Source organism: Plectropomus leopardus, chromosome 3 (genome assembly GCF_008729295.1).
Source record: "Plectropomus leopardus isolate mb chromosome 3, YSFRI_Pleo_2.0, whole genome shotgun sequence".
Lineage (NCBI taxonomy): Eukaryota > Metazoa > Chordata > Actinopteri > Perciformes > Serranidae > Plectropomus > Plectropomus leopardus.
Window position 1 is genome coordinate 11,061,686 of NC_056465.1, and position 19,643 is coordinate 11,081,328.

Below are 19,643 nucleotides of genomic sequence, written 5' to 3' on the forward strand. Positions count from 1 at the left end.
TTTGTTACATTTATTTTCTTAGCTGATCAAATCATGATTACTTTCCAACTGTAAATGTTTAGGCTTTAAAAATGTTGAGGAATACAGAAAAATGCTCATCACAAGTTCTCAAAGTCAATGGTGTTTACAAATGTCTTGTCAAGTTAGTCAAAAGTCTAAAACCTTGTCTAGGATAATAGGAAAAATAAAGACCATACAATATGGATCCACTAATCATTGCAGGTCTATACATGCATCTGTGACAGCTAATCCTGTGTTGGAGCATTCATAACACAAACACTTGTAAAAATGAACCAGATAACATAATATTTGTGGCAATATGTCCTAACTCAAATATCTTATGCATTGCAAAAGTATTTAAGCATGTTTCATCCTTCTAAACGGAAATCTGCAGTCAGCATCTCGCTCTTATCCTAGTCAAGATTATGTGATGTTTCAATAAATCGGTGATACAAAGTTACAGCTGCAAATTTTTTTTATTATTATTATTTTTTACTACAAGTTTACAAAAACTGGACAACAAATCTATGAAAATGGATCTTATTTACAGAAACAAAAAAAAGGTGTTGAGGGGCTGGACAGGCATGCTGTGCTGGTTTTGAAGATCAGGAAGGAGACGATGGAGGTCACGCTGAAGACCCGACGGAGGCCGACTGGTTGGCAGGCTGTAAACCAAGAAAAAAAACACAAAAAAAAAAAACACTTCATCACACAAAACTGGAAGAGTTGAAGCACTCTGTCTCAAGAGAAAATCTTTGCGTGGAGAGCCCTCGCCACTGCAGTTTTATCTTTAAATCTAACTTTCACTTACAAAATTGTTACTTTCGTTCCAATTTGCAAACTGCAGAAAGGATAAACATTTATCCAGAGATGTGAACTTTTCAAGTGGAAAAGAAAGTTTTGAAGCTTTACAACAGTATAAATTTCAACCACAGCAACAGCCGATGCTGCAGGTGCTCTGTGAATGAACAATATTTGCTTCTTTACAGATGAAAATGAAAGCCCCTTGAGGTTCAGAGGAAAAACAAATGTGTTAAGGTCTGGTGAACTTATTGTCTGGTCAGCTTGGTGTCTTGTGCCTAAACCTGCAATCAGCCAGACACATTTTAACCCGTGCATCAGGTATATTTCCTCCACGCACGCAGACTGCAACATATCAGCATTTTCAGATTACTTAAGAGTTACCGAAAAAAACAACCAGAACCCAAATTAAGACAGGACTGGAGTTACACCAGACACCATATCCAAGCAGTAACTGCTGTATGTCAGGCTCACCCCGCCATCTAAGCAAGGTGGCGTCATCAAAGCACTCTTTTTCAGGAAACTAATCAGTTCATAAAGACATGAGCCTATCACTCGCCTCCTGTGATTTTCCCTCCTGGACTCCATTGCCGTTGCTGGCACTAGAGTCAGCGCTGCCATTAACTGAGGCTTCCTGTTTCGCTTGTTTAGCATCAGTGTCCTTTACTGGGCTCTCCTCCTCTGGTTTCCTCTGTGTAGAAACATAAAACCGGTCAAAAGGGAAGAGCAAGAGAAGACTAAATCGCCTCTACACACCACTGTAATCAATGCAAACAGCTGTCAAAGTCACACATGAAATTGGTTGCATCATGCACAGCCAATATCAACTCACAGCATGCTGCAGTACCACAACGCAGCCACCTACACACGCCACAACCACAGTAACTGCACGGAAATCACTTCACACAAAAGCCACCACACGCAAGCTTAAGATTGACAGTCACATGAGGCTATGACATCCCAACAACCACAGCAGGCAAGCACAAGGACCTTGCAACATAAAGTGAGCGATACATGGCCAGTTTCAATATACATGTTAGACTCTCAGTGTGGAGTCAGCTGTCAAGTAGGGTTAGGCGGTATCCATTTATACCATCCTGAAATATCACTTCAGTTTAGGTGTGCAGTGCTGTTATATCATTATATACCACACAGGCCAAGTCAAGGTTTTTATTCCATGAATTAAATGGTTGCTTTTTTTTAGAGGGTAGAATAAACAGCGACATCTCACACTGACTGGCCTTTGATCTGTCGCAAGTATGAAATTTTGGCAGCAATTTAGATGAGAAAAAAAGAAAAAAAAAAACAATTGGTGGAAATGGACAAGAGGAGATTACTGGGCCTCACCTTTTTCCTGACGAGGTGGGAAATGTTGGAGACTGCTTTGGAAGACGAGGCGCCGTCCGATGATTTAACTGAGATCTGAAATAAGTTTGATTTGGTTTCCTTAGAGAGGTTTTGGCAGACATTCAGTTGTGTTACTTTTTAAGCAGAGCGTTTAAGATGCTGACACAAAGTCTTTACCTGGCTGGCTGAGTCAAATGCTGAAGACGACGATGGGCCGCCATTTTCACATAGGAATGCTGATGAAGTTGAGGCTCCGCCCTGCAAGACATTAGTCTGTTACGCAAGAGCTGAAGCAACATGATGGAGCGAAGTCTAGATGCACAAAAGCTAAGAAAGCTCGTGGTTTTTTACACTGGAAATTTGACCCGGCCTCGTGAGCCAATGACATACAAAAATGCACTGTACTTAAACAGTGTTCCCACACATTTTCATCCTACATGAAGAAAGACAGAACACTGGGGAGAATTTTTTTTAAAAAACGCACACTGATAAAATAACAAAAACAACCAAATTGTTGTCACACATTGACACATATTAGAGCTACAGGAAAATAAGTTCACGGTTATGTTACACTACTGTATTTTAATTAAATTTAATCACACACACACATACACACACACACACACACACACACACACACACACACACACACACACACACACACACACACACACACACACACACACACACACACACACACACACACACACACACACACACACACACACACACACACACACACACAAAAAATGTCCGTGATTTTTCCAGGCCTGGTAAATGTGACTTTTCCAGGTATTCCATGACCCTGGGAACCATGTTTAAAAAATAGTTCCAGCCCGCCCACTAACTGTATGGTTGTTGTGGTTGTTTTTGTCCTGTGCACTCACTAGTGTCTGCTGGATGGCCTGGGAAGCAGCGCTGGCTGTTCTCTGGCTCTCCTTGGCATCTTCAACCTTTTCCCTGATGTCAGGCAGAAGCTGCTTCAGCTCCTCCATCTCATTCTTCTCTTCTGCTGCGCCGTCTGCCGCGTCTATCACCTCCTGCAACATGGCTATACACAAGACAGTAACCGATTAGAACGGATAACGTGATAAACGGAATCAGTGCAGTTCCTCAGCTGCCATAATTTCAAGTTCAACTTTTGCAGAGAGCGCAGCATTACTATTTTTAGAGTGACTGCACTCAGTCACCTCGTTTAAAAACAAGACGCCACTCATGACAGAAAAGGGCTAAGAGCACAATAACTCTAAAAATGCTCATCTCCAAAGGGGGGAAAAAAACAAAACAGTGCAGTGCACTCTTACCCAGACGTGTCTCGATGACTTTTATGGAGCTGTTGTAGTGCTGGATGGCCTGACTGTACTGATCCATGTAGCACAGTGTAGTGGCCACGTGGTAGTGGGTCTCAGCCAGCAGACGACTGTGGGGAGGCAGGTGCTTCAGCTGCAGGGAAAGACACTCCTGGAAGTCTTCTAGTGCCTGGGGATAGTTACCTGTGGAAGGGAACATGTGACTCAGACTTTGGACAACGGGGTCATGTTTAGTAGTGTCGGGTTTAGTAATGTCGTGTTAGTTATTGTCACTTTAGTGTTACTGACAGCCAGTTTTAAATATGGTCATAACTGAAACTATGCTTGAGCGTCACTGGTCTGTTGAGTTTTTAAACTGGATGTCACCATGTTCTGCTCACACACTACGTGTATCCTACTGACACTGTTTAAGAAAACCAAAAGAAGTGGCAAAACATAAGTACCAACTATTAGAGGGGGGTGACAAAGGCCAATCCATGGTAGAATAATGTCCGTTTTATTCAAAACATTGATAGGGGAGGGGAAACGTGGGTCATCAGGTGAAAGTGACATCCTTTGAATGCTACATGACACACACCTGATTCAGCACCGACTTCTCCGAGTTTCAGATGTGCCTGGGCTGCCATCAGCTGATCATCTTTGCCTTCCTTTCTGTGAGGATGAAAAAGAAATCAGCTGCAGGAAACTTTTACTGCATTTTGCCTCGCATCATCAAGCAGGGCCCTCAATAACATACAATCTGACTTTGTATGAAGTGACCTGATTGACTTGCATGTTTATGAATCCTTTAATCGTCTTAATTTCTTTTAATGCCCTTATTCAATGATTAGCATCATCTTGCATGTTGCTTTACCTTTTGTAGATGACTTTGGCTACCTCCAGCATCTCCCACGCCAACTGCAAATTCCCAACTTCATCCTCTTCCTGAAAAGATGAACACATACATCAAAAATCTAAAAACTCACATTCCTGCCAAAGAGTCTGCCATGTATGGGAACTCACCTTATCTTGTCCATTTTTCTCTCCATCCTCATCGTCGTCATCATCATCATCATCATCTTCCTCGTCTTCATCATCTGTTAAAGCAACAGAAACATGATTACAGAGATGTTTTTTTTGTGGTGTGCTTAAAGAAGAAACTGAAGGCAAACATATTCAATCACCCCTTAGGTGCAGTAAACACTTTACTCCAGTGAGTTTCCCTTCACCTTTTGTAACACCTCTTAATGTGGCCTGTTTTATAGCAAAAATACCAAGATTGTGCTCCACCCTTGAACGCAAAAAAAAAAAAAAAAAAAAAAAAAAAAAGTGCTCTGTATCTTAAGATGTACTGCCCTCTGGTTCCTCCTTGTCCTCTGGCTTTGCCTCAGCCTTCTCACCATTCTGCTCTTTTGAATCTTTTTTCTTCTCTGTTGCATTTTCTTTTTCGGGAGATGCAATAGGACTTCCTGCTGTGCCGTTTACCGGAGCACCCGGGCTCGGGCTCTTCTCAACTCCGTTCACTTTAACTTTGTGGACAGGGGAACTTGTGGGTTTCTCTGATCCATTCGCTTCATGTTTGCCTGGGGACTTGACCACGGCAGTTTCCTCTTTCACCTCACTGTTGCCTTTTCCATCCTCAGAATCCAACTTCGTGCCATTTACCTCCGTCTTTTCCTTCTCTGCCATTGCATCATACACCTGCTTTCGGAGCTCATCTCTAGTTTCTTCTGCACCAGAGTGGCGTGCGAAAAAGTAGGTTTACTTTACATACAGTTTATCTGACAAACACTTGGCAGGAAGCTCACAGCTCATTGAGAGGAACACAGGAACAATTCTATTATCATGCTGCATTTGTAAATTGTTGTTTGGCTTCTTACCACAAACTTGAACATGTTTAACTTTGGTTTCTGTATTTATATAATCAATAAGTTCCATGATAAAAATCAAAGTCTGGTATTTAACAAGAACTGCAATAAACACACAGAAACATGAGATGACCTACCAAACTATAACTTAATGGACTGTTTATATTTTTGGCCTTTTATGGAATAAGAAAGGCACAATTAACAGAAGGGTTATTTTAGACAAACCCATATCCAACCCCACCCCCCACCCCTAAATACTTACCATCAAGATTGTTGGCACTCTCAATATTTGAGCCATTAGGCTGCTCCTCTTCCTCAGATTCTTCTGGGACTCCCTCCAGGGCATTACCAAGGACACCGTTCTCCATCCTAACCAAAACACAGAGAAAAAAAAAAAAAAGGTCAGAAGATTGTCAATCTGAACTCTTTATCAGTTGTCCATCTTGCTTTTGACAGTCAGAGATAGAATTGCACTGAATTCTGGGCTGGCATCATACAATCAAAGTGATGTATTATTAATCAATAGGGATGCACTAAATTGATTTTTTGCAGATTTGCTATATAAAACTCCTCATTTGGCCTATCACCAAAACATCCACTATTACTCACTTAGTTTTTGTGATAAAATCTATTTTGTGGTGTGATTAATATTAGATTATGCATACCCTTATCACAATGTCCCACCAGCAGATAGAGATCAGCATGTTTGCTCAGTCAGATATGTCTTTTTAAAGCCAATACTGATGATTAATATATACTGTATTATCATGCATTCCTATAATCACTTTTAAATTAATTGTGCAGTAGCAACTTCTAGCAACAACATTTACCAACCTGGCAAGCTCCAGTAGGGATTTCCCACACAGGAAAAAGGCTTCACCACATTCTTCTGCAGTATCGCCATACCTTGCAGCCCTGGCAGACAGACAGCAATAGTGTTGAGTGGAGTGAGTTTGGTTGGGAGGGGTGGTGATCAAGGTACAGCTTGCCATTACATAATCAAAATCAACCTACAGCAGTTAGAAGTTGAGGTATGACTGAGGACATTACACATATCAGACTCCATACGAGTTTGAAACAAAGAAGCTGAAACCGTCAGTCTCTATTTCTCACACACATATACAGACTGATGCATCCTCCGTATACAGACAACATGGGTGAATATTACAAATTGCCGACAAAACGATATTGAGCAGCGCTAGCATTTAACCAAGTCCATTTACTCAAGTACTTAGTATGAAATTGAGGTACTTGTACACTGAGTTATTTATTTTTGTGATACTTTTCTCTCCAGATGATTGCATAACAAAAATGTAAGGGTATATAAAAATGTTTTGTTGCAAATTACATTACCAGTTTATACAAGTACTGCTGCAGCAATTAGCTGATTAAGCAGTCAATTCACAGAAAATAATTGTAACCTTGACATCTCTTTTTTCTTTACTAAAAGCCTGACTAGGGACAGGAATTGGAAACTAGCAATAGCTATATTCTCTATATGTGAAACATCGGGTACTACGGCTTGTTTGTAAAAGGCGGAAGTTGTAGTACATTAATTCACACTGTCCCTATGAAATCATATAAAAACTATGTAAAATAAAACAAACTATTTTTTAAAATTGTTTTTCAGTGTTTTGTTTTATTATTTTGAAATTTGGGGTGTTTTTATCCCCACTTTTTATTATAATTTTGATTTTTTTTTTCAATTTCTTCTACTTTGAATAATTGACTGTTTTTTTCTTTTATAATTTTACAGTTTTGGGTGGCAGTTTTATTATAACTTTGAGTACTTCTGGATGGGTTCTTTTTTGTTTTTATTAAGATTTTTCTGCATTAGGAACTTTGCTTCTTTTTTTTTACTTTTAAGTACAATTTCTTTTCTACTTTTACTCTAAGTATCATTTTCAATGCAGGAACTTTACTTGTATCAGTATTTTCAGAGTGGTATTAGTACTTTTACTTTTAGTATTGGATCTGAATACTTCGCTCCTGGTGTGGAGTTGGTCACAGTGTGTTAGCTCTACTCACAGCATGCTACAGGCGTCCTGGAAGACATTGACAGCAGAAACAACATCTCCCATCACTAGATGCCTGTTCCCAGTGCCAATCAGCTTCTTTGCCTCCTCTGCTACGTCAACAGAGCTACGGGGAAAAAACACATGTATCTGAGGTCAATGTTGAATAATAATGTGAACAGATGCGGTGTAGTTTTCTGTGTGGATACTGACCTGTCTGCAGCAGCTGCTGCTGATGAGGAGCACGGCTTCTCCTCCACACTGCAAGAGTCAACAGAGTTCAAACTTAAGTTTAGCCAACACAAGCTACCCGACCGGATTCAGAAGTAAAACCACAATCGACACACCTAACTTTTCTTTAGACTGAGACAGTTTAAACTACGGGTGCAAAGGTTAGCTGCGCATTATTGTTATTAGCACCGTATGGTTGTTAGCAAACTAGCTACCATTAGGGGGTTGTAGTGATGTTTGTTAGCAGCGCTTGCAACCACCCCCAGGTGCAAATCCCCATCTCACTGGATTTAAAGTCACTGTCATTGACTGCAAGTATGTAAAAAAATAGATGTCTAACAACCAGTGACGTTACTAACCTCAAAACGTCGTCTACGTTAGCCGCGTTGCTATCTAACTTAGCTAAAGGCTAGCTAGCTGTGTTTCCCCACCATACAGAGAAATCGAAAGCGCGTCTTACCTTCCAGAGCTTGACGCGGTGGACGTTTCCTCCGGCATTTTCGGGACGGTAAGACACGGTGGAGAGAGACAAAACGGGCGGTCTGGTGTCCAGTGAACAAAGTACAGATATGCCTCCTGTGATAGTCTTTGTTGGCGCGCTTAAATAGAGAAAAAAGGGTTTCTATTTCCGCTTAACTTGGAACGCGGGAGATTGGACTTAAAGGGGCCGCAGCAACTATTACGATGCATTCAGGGCCCGTGGAAAAAATAACATCCCAATAAATTTAAGACATCACATGAAACCACATACTTTAAAGATGCAGTTGTACGAAACACAACAGTATGGTGTCATAAAAAAACAAGTCATTGTGCCGGTGCTATCTGTGTATTAATGATTACACACAAGTCCTAAATACAGAGTGAGAGTTTTGTCTGATTCTCAGTAAATGCAACACCTCACAGCCAGGGGATGGTGAGTTCGAGCCCAGCAGCCGACTGAAGAATCTCCGCGTGGAGTTTACATGTTTTTGCAAACTCCACACAGAGAGGAAAAACACACTTAAAACTGAAAATAAATAAAAATAGAGAGAAAAGACTCAGCAATACTCAGCAATATAAAGCGCGTCTTACCTTCCAGAGCTTGACGCGGTGGACGTTTCCTCCGGCATTTTCGGGACGGTAAGACACGGTGGAGAGAGACAAAACGGGCGGTCTGGTGTCCAGTGAACAAAGTACAGATATGCCTCCTGTGATAGTCTTTGTTGGCGCGCTTAAATAGAGAAAAAAGGGTTTCTATTTCCGCTTAACTTGGAACGCGGGAGATTGGACTTAAAGGGGCCGCAGCAACTATTACGATGCATTCAGGGCCCGTGGAAAAAATAACATCCCAATAAATTTAAGACATCACATGAAACCACATACTTTAAAGATGCAGTTGTACGAAACACAACAGTATGGTGTCATAAAAAAACAAGTCATTGTGCCGGTGCTATCTGTGTATTAATGATTACACACAAGTCCTAAATACAGAGTGAGAGTTTTGTCTGATTCTCAGTAATTGCAACACCTCACAGCCAGGGGATGGTGAGTTCGAGCCCAGCAGCCGACTGAAGAATCTCCGCGTGGAGTTTACATGTTTTTGCAAACTCCACACAGAGAGGAAAAACACACTTAAAACTGAAAATAAATAAAAATAGAGAGAAAAGACTCGCAATACTCAGCAATATATATATATATATATATATATATAGTCTTGATAAAACAAGTCTTGTCGTAATATGGAAATAATATTACCCAAAGCTAAAAAGCTGTAAAGCTGTAAAAAATCACGTGTAAAGTAACTCACGCTGTCAAATAAATGCTGTGAAATAAAATGTACAATATTCCTTCTGAAATGTTGTTGAGAATACGTACAAAGTGGCATGAAAAGAAAACACTCAAGTAAAGCACAAGCACTTAAAATTTGTACTTTGGTACTTGAGTAAATCTGGGCTAATTAGCTACATGCTACAACTGATAATGACTAACTGAATGAACATTTTTCAATATGTATTTGAAAATTAAAACACAAATTTTACCTCAAATTCATCAGAAATGGCGAAGTCGTCCAGAGTTAACCCTCGCTCAGTGGTGCCGCCAAGAAAATCCTGATATTGTCCAGCTATCCTTGCTTTTATTTTTTACTGTTTAAAATTATATATAGTATAAAATTAACAAAACAATAGAAAGACAATGAATGCACTAGAACACAGTAGAAGATGTTGGTCATTTGCGGCCCTCAAAAGACTTTGATGTTCATGATAGACATTGGCTGTCACATGACGGATTTGCTCGATTTACAGGTGACAGGGAGCTGGGAGGCAAGGTTTTTTCTTTGGAATTTCTTATTTCTAGCGACATTAAAACACCAATATGTAACGCTTATTTAGTCTGTGATCAGAATCTGTCGGAGTTTATGATGACTTAGCTTGTTGTCGAGAGAAATGCGTAAGAGGTCGCCTTTGACTTGAGCCCTCACGCGAGGCCAGAACAGTCAGTGAACGCACCACAGATTGTCTACAAAGAGAAAGCGGTGTGTAGCGCCACTTGCTGGTCATTTCCGGACATGTTTTGCCATCCTCAGCCAGAGTAAGACGCCTGAAAAGCAAAAATATAAAAGCTGTATCACGAAATCACAGAATCATCTTGTTTTATATTGAAACTTGATCTGTTCTCATGTTCTTCCCGAAGCCTCGTTGGCGCAGTAGGCAGCGCGTCAGTCTCATAATCTGAAGGTCGTGAGTTCGAGCCTCACACGGGGCACATGTTTTGCATCTTTTACCAATTATGTGCCATTTTGACTGCAAGGTCGCGTTGGGGTGTCGTTGTAGTTTTTATACAAGACGAAAACAGGGAAGCGAAGCACTATGTCCACGGAAATAGCGTTAGCTACAGAAAGAAAATATTTTTTTTTGTCAATTACGCCTCTTGATAGAAATAACGTCGAAGACAAACGCCCTTCTGTCAAAATGTTCACATAAGAAAGGGTAAGCTCCTGAAAATGGCAATAGCATTGATGTTCTGCCTCAGCTAACAGACAAGTTGTAGCAAGTTAGTCAAGCTAGTTTGAGATGAGTGTTGTCGGTTCGAGGCAGCAATACTCTTCCTATAGTACCGTTAATAAGGTAGTAGGAAGCGTGTAACAAAGTACAATATCTCCTCAGGTTCATATAATTATGCGTCAGAACGTTACACACAGAAAATTACATGAATATTGCGGTTATTTTAATCAGTAGCTGTTAAATTGGACTCTGCTGTAGCCCAAAGTGACCAGCTAGTGGCGCCCATGTCCCACTATCAAACAGCATTTCCTTCTGATTCCTCTTCACTCACAGCTATCAGTCAAGCGTAGTGGACCATATCTGCACAAGCAGCTGCTGTTAACTGTTTGTGTGTGAGAGCTATAACGTCAGTAAAAAGATCAATAAATGAATAAACAGATGGCTTATGACAACATAACTTAGTAAAACAGGAGTAAATCGCCCTTAATCCGAATGATTGTTGTGACAGTTCATGCTCTTATTGTGTTATCATTTTCTTAACTGTAATAAGTTATTGTTAACATCACGATAGTTGCTGTCTAGCATACGCACGTTTTTTAAACGACACATTATTCACAAGTATTTTGAGTGCACATGTCAATTAAGTAATTGAGCTGAAGTGAGTGAGAGAGTCAGAGAGGGAGGAGGGCGCTGAGGCTGACACTGAGCTCCAGACAGACTTACTGGCTGCAGATGAAGTTTTCAGTCACACTGCACCGTGGGACTTTTTGTAGGAATTCATATTAACCACCCAGACTCCTCTATCTCCTGACTGACATGTTGCGATGTTCCGTGCAGCCTTACAAAACGTGGACTTGCTTTGGGTGATTTTGTTTTATTTGGTTTTTCTACCGAGGACTGGCTGTAGATCAGCCGATGCAGACAGCTGTCATGAGGTGAAGACAGCCTACATGATGCGCCAAATAGGCCCAGTGGAGCTCGTGCCAGACAGGCCGGGAACAGGTCAGTCAGCCCCTTTGGAAATATCATGGTAGTACTACTGTAGGAGGAACATGAAATATAAAAGAGGTGGAAAGTAACTGAGTACTTTTACTGAAGCTCTGTAATTGAGTATACATTTGTAGCAGTCCTACTCTACTTGAGTATTTCCATTTTGTGCTACTTTATACCTCTACTCCATTACATTTTAAAGGCAAATATTATACTTTTTACTCTACTACAGTTATCTAAAAAAAACTATTTTTTTATTTAAAAAAGTAGAGATTTTAAATGCAAAACACATGATGTGTTCATAATTACAATGCAGTTTTATTAATTTAACTAATTAAGATTAGCTCAACAAGATGTAAATGTTTGCTTATTAATGATGCATCTGTATCAATAATGAAATAAAGTAATATATAATAATAAAACACTGATAGGGCCATTTTGCCACATAATGACTGCTTTTAATTCCCTAATGAATTCATTGCTTAATTACTATAAGAACATTTGACTGATAATACTTGTGTACAATTTTGATTAAAGAACTTGTAGCTCAAGTACTTGTAGCTTAGTATTTTAACAAGATTTCCACTCAAAAATGATATAAATATGCCCTTCTCAACTGGAAATATGTAAGATCCATGCTAAAAAGTATCCTTAAGATCTCAATAGATAAAATATATAATTGAATGTAAACTCAATGTTAAGTACACACTTGCAGATTCACCTAAAAAAGCCGGTCTGAGCTTGGCAACATTCCTGTGCTGAAAATAATTTCAAAGCATCACTTTATTCTTTATATATTCTCCTTTTAATGACTACAATGAAAGTGAACAAACGAATGGTATTGTTAAATCGAACTTTAGTGTAATATTTCTTCTGCTGTGAGATTTTTAATAATCTAAACATTGCTGTGTCTTGCAGCCGACACATGGTTGAAACGCATATCTTTAGAAATGCATGGCTAAATTCTGAATATAAGGGATTATCACTGTGCAGCATAGGCCAACACATCACATAGAGGGAAGCTATTTCCATCAACTTGTCACTGTAATAGTCTGCAGCATGTATACAGAACTCTTGAAAGCATGCTTGGCTATAAGTGGTGGTGTTAAAGAAGCTGTTTTCTAAATGTAAACGCCCATGTGAGCTCATGAGAGTGTCTTTGCATAATATTACAGTCCTGAATACTAAGTTGTTGAATAGGACATCAACATTTTTTTGTAGCTGCACCAAAAAAAGTGGTATTGACAAGTGGTGGACTATAAAGATCTCCTTGTCTTAATTATGCAGCGAGAGAGTGCATGAAAATCAGATGTTAATTGTCTCGCTATAATCAGCAGACATAAGGAAATCTGTGGCAGACATCAGCAGATAACACTCATACAGCTGCAACAGAATGAACGCTGTATACGTTTCCTTCAGGGACTAACAGTCTGCCTGTGGTCGACGACACTTAGGTTGCAGTATCTTATCAGACAAATTAGACGTAAGACAGAGTAGTGTTCCTACAATAGTACTGCTGATGCTGGAAGTGAACTGAACTGAGTGTGCTATGAGCTTGTGACTGTTACCAGCTAGTTAATGATACATGGTGGTCACCCTTGAATTTTCAGGCACAGATGTCTGCTTGTAAAAGATGTTTACACCACTAGAATCTAAAGAAAACATCCCTGTGATCAGATGCATGAATTGACTTGTGAGAGGTGTAATTTAGGTTGTATAATGAGTTGAATGGCAGTACTCTCCTTGAGAGCGGTATCCACACTAGGTGTCGACAGATATTGTTTTTTCAGGGCCGATACTGATTATTTTGAGACCGATAGCTGGTATTTGGAGTGGATGTGCATTTATAATAAAAAAGAAAATCTTTCTGTCAATATTTAGAATTTAGAATATAACAAACTCCAACACAAAACTTTGTTTAAATGCCAAATGTTTAATAAAAACTGAAATGTTCAGCATCATGTGCAGCAAGTTCCTAGCAACTTTTTTTTAAGTCAAAATTAAAAAAAAAAAAAGAAGAAGAAACAAAAATAGCTCCATGCAGTTTTACAAAGTAAAGGTTCCTCCCACGCTGACACTTTCTTTGCACTTTTGAATTGATTGATTTTATCTGTGATCATTAAAATAAAATGCCGATGCAGATAATTGGCAAAATGCCAAATATCGGCCCATATAATTAGACAGGCCGATAATATGTTGATCCCTAATCCACACGAACACTTACTTGTCTTGATTGGATGAATGTACCAGCCTCTGACTATTCAAGCTGAGAAAACAAGGCAAGGATGAGGTCACTCTAACTTACAGAGCTTTCACGACAAAAAAAATCTTAACAAAAGGTCCATTTAGCAGAAATTTCAGAGACAAGAACTGACATTCTTTCGCCCTCATTTACTGTACGACCACCTGTTTTCATGTGGCTGAAAACATGTATCATGTGATAACAACGGACCGAACTCTGTAACACTGAGCAAACTTCATCAGCAGGTGAAGGCCATGTGATGCAGCTGAAAGCTCTGGAAAAAGTGTAATAAGTAGTGTGTTCAGATATTATTTAGTTTACTAAATAGTTTTGAGACAAGAACAGAGGTAATGCAGGTTTTGGAATCATGCTCACTGAGTTACTTTTGGAGTGGTTGTTTCCAGTCAGCCAGTGCTAATATGAATAACTAAAGTTTGACGCAGGTCTGTTGTGTGTGTGTGTGTGTGTGTGTACGTGTGTGTGTGTGTGTGTGTGTGTGTGTGTGTGTGTGTGGGTGTGGGTGTGTGTGGGTCAGACATAGGTGAACGGTCCATTCTTCGCATTTCTCTCTCTTTCCCTTCTTTGATCTCAGTCAGCTACTTTACAGCTTGGCTTACAGCAGTCTACCAGAGTCAGACTGCTTCGCGCCACACACACACACACACACACACACACACACACACACACACACACACACACACACACACGCAGAGTGTTGAAGAGTTGCCCAAGCTGTGCATGTCATCATATCAGGTCCCGACGGCCTCATTGTGGAATTATTTTTGTGGAGTCATAAAGTCTTGTGCTCTGAATGCTTTTAGATTAGCGCTCCCTGCTGGATAAACTCATTTAACAGATTAGCAAGATGGATTCTTCTGGACTAGTGGTAGCAATTGGGATTTTCATGAATCTCAAAACAACCTGTGAGGACAAATCTCCAGCTCTAAATAAGCCCAAAGTGTATTGGTGGAAATCATTTTGAGAACAAATATCAAACATTTATCAGAAATGTCATTTTTTCTATTAATAATGAGAAACTTGATGAGTACGCTTGCAAATATTTAACAAAGGTTAGTGTAAAGGTTGACAGAAACCTATGCATACTTCATGAAATAATTTCCTCCACCCACTAGTCTGTGTTGGATGAGATGTACCCTCTCTGTGACAGTGAGTCCTGAAGCTATTTCTGCTGCCACTGTCTTTCAGATGAGTCTCTGCGAGTGTGCGTCCACCCTGGGCCCAGCTGCTGTACCAGCAAAATGGAGGACAGCTACATGGCGGCTGTTCGCAGCGAGACGCAGCAGAAGATGCGATCTTACAGTTTTGAGCTTAAATACCTGATCGCTGGACACACCAAGGCCTACCAAGGTGAGGGAGGGGAAGGGGTGTTGATGAGAGAATACAATACGCAGATTAATTTATTTCATTTATTATTAAAGAGAAAAAAAGCACATTCTCACTCTCAACTCGTCAAATACTGAGACTTGGTCAGTGACCCTTCATGTGAAATTATGGCACTTTATCCCTCCACCATCAGTTTTGGACGTTGAGGAATGGCTGGCAATTCACACTAGTTACATACATGTCTTTTCAAAATACAGCTCAGTTTGCAATCCTTCCCGCTCTTTATATCACAGCACATGGCGTCAAAAAAAGGCCACACATCAAGGCTGATTTAGTCATTATTTTTTATTTCTGTAAAAATATTTTGTATTTTATTGTATTTGAACAAAAACTCAAATAATTGTCTCTTTTTTTAAAAGAAAAATGATTGATTTGGTTTCAGTTTCTCAGACATCACAATTTGCTTTTTGTTTTAGCAAATTTATCTAACTATGTTTTGGCTTTTGGACTGTTGTAATATTTAGACATCATAGTGGGCTCTGGGAAATTGCAATGGGGACTGTCACTATTTTTTGACATATTTGGGACTAGAAAAACAGAAAAATGATCGGAAAAATATTTAAAGATGAATAAAAAATGGAAATAATCATTAGTTGTATTCCAATAATAAAATTTTGTTTCTGTTTCCAGCTATGCTGCATTATCAGTTTTCCTTATGGATTCGTAAGGATTGACGAGCACTGATGATGTCTGTGGTGCGATTCAAGAGCGTGAATCAAAGTGACTTTAATAGCAGTGGTGATTTTGGTGTTTTAATGTTTCTGTCAAGTGCCTGTAGCCCCCCTGCCATTCTCTTTTTGTGTGTTCATCATGAAATAGCTAGTTTGTGTCAGGGTGGTGGTGTGAGGCCAGTTTATTTTGTGAGGCGCCACAGTGGCTAGCCAAACAAACAACTGATGTGCGATTGAGTCTTTCAGAGAGCAAACTCTCGGAGGGAGCAGCGGAAAACTTTGTTACAACTCTCCGCTCTCTTTCTCTGTCCGTCTGTCTCTGTCGCTGCGATAATCATGTTTTGTTCTTGACCAATGAGAGAGCGAGGGACGGAGAATGTTTACATTCAGTACGTATCCGCAGCAAAGTGTTGTTGCCGTGGGCAACAGCCGGTCCCTAACGGGCTGCTCTGAATAGGAGGAAGAATACTCTGCTTGTCCACTTGTCTCTCAACACTATTCACCAGTCGGTGTGTGTGTGTGTGTGTATGTGTGTGTGTGTGTGTGTGTGTGTGTATGTGTGTGTGTGTGTGTTTGCGTGCATGAATGTGTGTGCATGTCGTGCAGGGATTATGAGACGGGTAGAGCTGATGAAACCCAGCAGACAGACATGGCAAACATGTACCTCTCTGTTTTTTTTCTGTCTCTCTATCTCTCACTCTCTCCTCCCCTGCTACATCTGAATGCACTCAGGCTTCGTTTCAGCTGCTATTTATGCCCAGCGGATGGCTTAACCATCCATGGGTAAAATTAATGCAAAACACCCATACACAAAGACGGGCTGAGCAAGAACTCCAGCAAGTGAGAGAAGACAAGTTGAGAATTTGCTGCTTTTAATTTAAATGTAAAGAGTTTTATTTTAAGTCAGTTCACCCAAATACCATCAAAACATATTTTCTCGTTTACCCCAAGAGTTATCATCCCATGCAGATAGTTTGGTTAACTACAGTTTTTCTCATGCCGTTTTCAGAAGCTGAAAACAGTTCATGTCCCCCACCCCAAAATTTTTTAAATCAATATTATCAATAATAAGTGAAGCAAATGATTTAAAAAAAGATCAGTTTTGAATTTTAGTGAAACAAAAGGTCAAGGTCAATTCCACTTCATTTTACTCCAAATTTTTCCCCTGGTTATCCACACTCAACCTGCAGTGGCTCTGTGCCCTCTCAGGGTGGGTGGGGGTGGGGTGTTGGGGCCCCCCACAGTGTGAGAACCACTAGCTTTGAGGTTCAGTGTATAGAATTTACAGGGGCCCCACGGTCATGAAAAACCTGGAAAAGTCATAGAATTTCACAATCACAATTTCCAGGCAAAGTCAACGCAACGTCGCTGTTTGTGATGTTTTATTTACCATCACTTACGTTTCTTGAGTTTCTCCCTGCATTCCATCTGTCTCTTCATCTTTGCCAACTTACTGAGATTTTGTTGAATAGAGTGAATCTGTGAAAAGCTTTGAAATTTTGCCAATGAAAATGTGTGGGAACCCTGCATTTAAGGAGGATATAGTGTCAGAAATTGAATATAATATTAATAGCTATGTTTTAATTAGTCTATAATCACCTGAAACAAAGACCACAAAGTACACCATGTTGTTTCTACAGTAGCCTGGAACAGACAAACCAAACACTGGTTTTAGATAGGGCTCATTCGCCTTTTTACGGTGGCAGCTGTAGTTTTCCTTCATGCTTGGCACTCGGGAAAAGTTTCAGTTGATTGCAATCGGCAACGCCACCACTAGATGCCCCTGAATCCTTCACACTAGACTTTTAGATATTGTGATAGATACCATTCTCTGAAAATACTGCAGCTACCCAGTACAATGGCAGTATATGGAATTTATAATTCTAAATTAAAAATTGCAGAACAGGAAACACTTTATGCAGAGCCATGAGATTAAAAATGTTAAAAGCATTTATTCAGTCAAGCATCATGCTTTTGACATCACAGGGTGGAAAACATCAATACATGTTTATGGGTTATTTCAGCTGTTCCTTTTATTAAGGTGGAAGATAAAAGTGAAAACCTTTCATAAACAAAGCGCTGGATTCTCAGGAGACCCCACTATTGACAATTTTCACACAAGATATTTCTTTGCAAGAAAGTAGTATCATATAAAACAGGATGTGTACAAGTAAAACAAAAATTCAGCGGCAAGTGAGAAAATGATTTTTTTTGTTTTGGGTGAACCAGCCCTTTAATGAATTATATTAATTTTGCACAGCAGCGTTCTACAACAGCTGAGCCGAATCCCCAAAGCACAGTGATTAAAACCCGCTAGAGAAACTGAGACATGCCCAGAGCGGTTGTAGTCAGGCTCTATTTACACTCTGAGGATTACTTTAGTGTGTGCATGTGTGTGTGTGCGTGTGTGTGTGTGTGTGTGAATATGTGTCTGCATGCTTGCGTGTGTTTCTCCTGGCACTGTAAGACCCTCGTGCCCTCTCTACCACATCGCAGCTGTCTTCCAATCACAGAGGGTAAAGAGCTAATCACATGACCCCAGAATAGTCTTTGCTGTGTCACTCGATGCCGTCTGTATTTGTGTTGCTATTGCCAGGACGTGGGTATGCAAACATATAAAAGTGAGACGTTCTCACTCAGCGCCACCGCTGCTCCTCTGCCTCATCCCCCCGACAACCATCAACGTCACTTTATTTATTTGAACGTATTTGTGTGAAAATGAAGTATAAACTTACAGAACAAAAATAAATATCTTGTTGGTGGTGTATAAGCTCTCCTGGACAGTGATAATGATTTTCTTACAGAGTAAATCTGTGAGTTATTGAATAAATTCCCCAATAAATTACTGTCTGTTGTAGAATCAGGTGGCTGCAGCTGTGATTGTGCAATGCAAAGCTGTTATGACACACACAAACACACAAAGATGCACATTTTCTGATTGACCTGGTGAAAGTCACAGATAAATAGATTCCCCTCACTCTCTTACTCTCAGTTTGTGCGTGTGTGTCAGTGTGTGTCCGGATGCCATCAGATTGACATCATCTTTTCTACTTGGCAAGTTTCAAACATAGACACACACGCACGCACGCACGCACGCACGCGCACACACACACACACACACACACACACACACACACACCGGGCATGCAGCCTCTGTTAAGAGTGCTGTCCACTTTATTAGACCCTGTCGGACAGAGGAAACGCAGCAGATCCTGAGATTGAGCCTCTCATTAACACCTGACTATAGATAACGGGGTAGTGAAAACGAGCTCAAGGATGAATTAAGATGTGTGCAATTTTAGCTCGCATGCAGCAGATAAAGTCAGTCCAAGGTTAGTGAGGCTCTGTGTGACGAGGAACAATAATATATGCACAGATATGAAAAAGCCACATTTTACATGCGGCACTCATACATACCTATGTCAGTTTTACCCTCATTTAGATATTGGAATACATTTATACAGACTTACTGTATTGAAAGGGACAGTCCCCCCCAAATCCAAAATACATATTCTGTAATGCTAATGCTATATATTAATCTTGATCGTTTTGATGTGAGTTGCCAGTTGTTGGACATATCAAGCGTAGAGATGTCTGCTCTCTCCAATATAATGGAAGTAGATGGCATTTGGCTTGTGATGCTCAAAAAAAATTAATTAATTAAAAAACTCAATAGCTATGTTACTCTTTAGATATTATGACCCGGTGACTCAAGATAATCTACAGACCTTGTTGTGAGCAGTTTCATGTAGGAACTATTGTCTTTCCACCGAACTACACCCGCCAACCGCATCACTACACAGA

General features: G+C 40.0%; 2 protein-coding genes and 1 non-coding gene across 7 annotated transcripts in view; 2 read left to right on the plus strand and 1 right to left on the minus strand.

The window, feature by feature from the left end:
- Window positions 1-457: 457 nt before the first annotated feature.
- Window positions 458-8,821, minus strand: LOC121941310 (nuclear autoantigenic sperm protein (histone-binding)). 5 transcript variants are annotated; one of them, XM_042484079.1, is made up of 15 exons: window positions 8,623-8,821; window positions 7,534-7,581; window positions 7,334-7,447; window positions 6,140-6,220; window positions 5,568-5,674; window positions 4,793-5,167; window positions 4,461-4,534; window positions 4,312-4,382; window positions 4,036-4,109; window positions 3,453-3,641; window positions 3,036-3,199; window positions 2,326-2,406; window positions 2,149-2,223; window positions 1,361-1,492; window positions 458-665 (listed from the first exon to the last, which is right to left on the minus strand). In XM_042484079.1, exons 1-15 carry the CDS (start codon window positions 8,658-8,660, stop codon window positions 627-629), a joined length of 1,662 nt encoding a protein of 553 aa, XP_042340013.1. In that variant the 5' UTR covers window positions 8,661-8,821; the 3' UTR covers window positions 458-626. The 5 variants fall into 5 exon arrangements, with proteins under 5 accessions (XP_042340013.1, XP_042340014.1, XP_042340012.1 ...); XM_042484080.1 differs by lacking the exon at window positions 8,623-8,821 and adding an exon at window positions 8,012-8,211 and having other exon boundaries at window positions 4,793-5,164; XM_042484078.1 differs by lacking the exon at window positions 8,623-8,821 and adding an exon at window positions 8,012-8,210.
- A 1,399-nt stretch (window positions 8,822-10,220) lies between these two features.
- trnam-cau lies at window positions 10,221-10,293 on the plus strand. The gene has a single exon. It is a non-coding gene; the product is annotated as a tRNA-Met (tRNA).
- Window positions 10,294-11,285: 992 nt separating this feature from the next.
- Window positions 11,286-19,643, plus strand: part of LOC121941282 (glypican-5-like) — a 59,310-nt gene continuing 50,952 nt past the window's right edge. Inside the window, exons 1-2 of the mRNA XM_042484040.1 lie at window positions 11,286-11,534; window positions 14,971-15,132. Coding sequence (XP_042339974.1) covers window positions 11,357-11,534; window positions 14,971-15,132 — 340 coding nt within the window. The 5' untranslated portion in view covers window positions 11,286-11,356. The remainder of the gene's footprint in view (window positions 11,535-14,970; window positions 15,133-19,643) is intronic.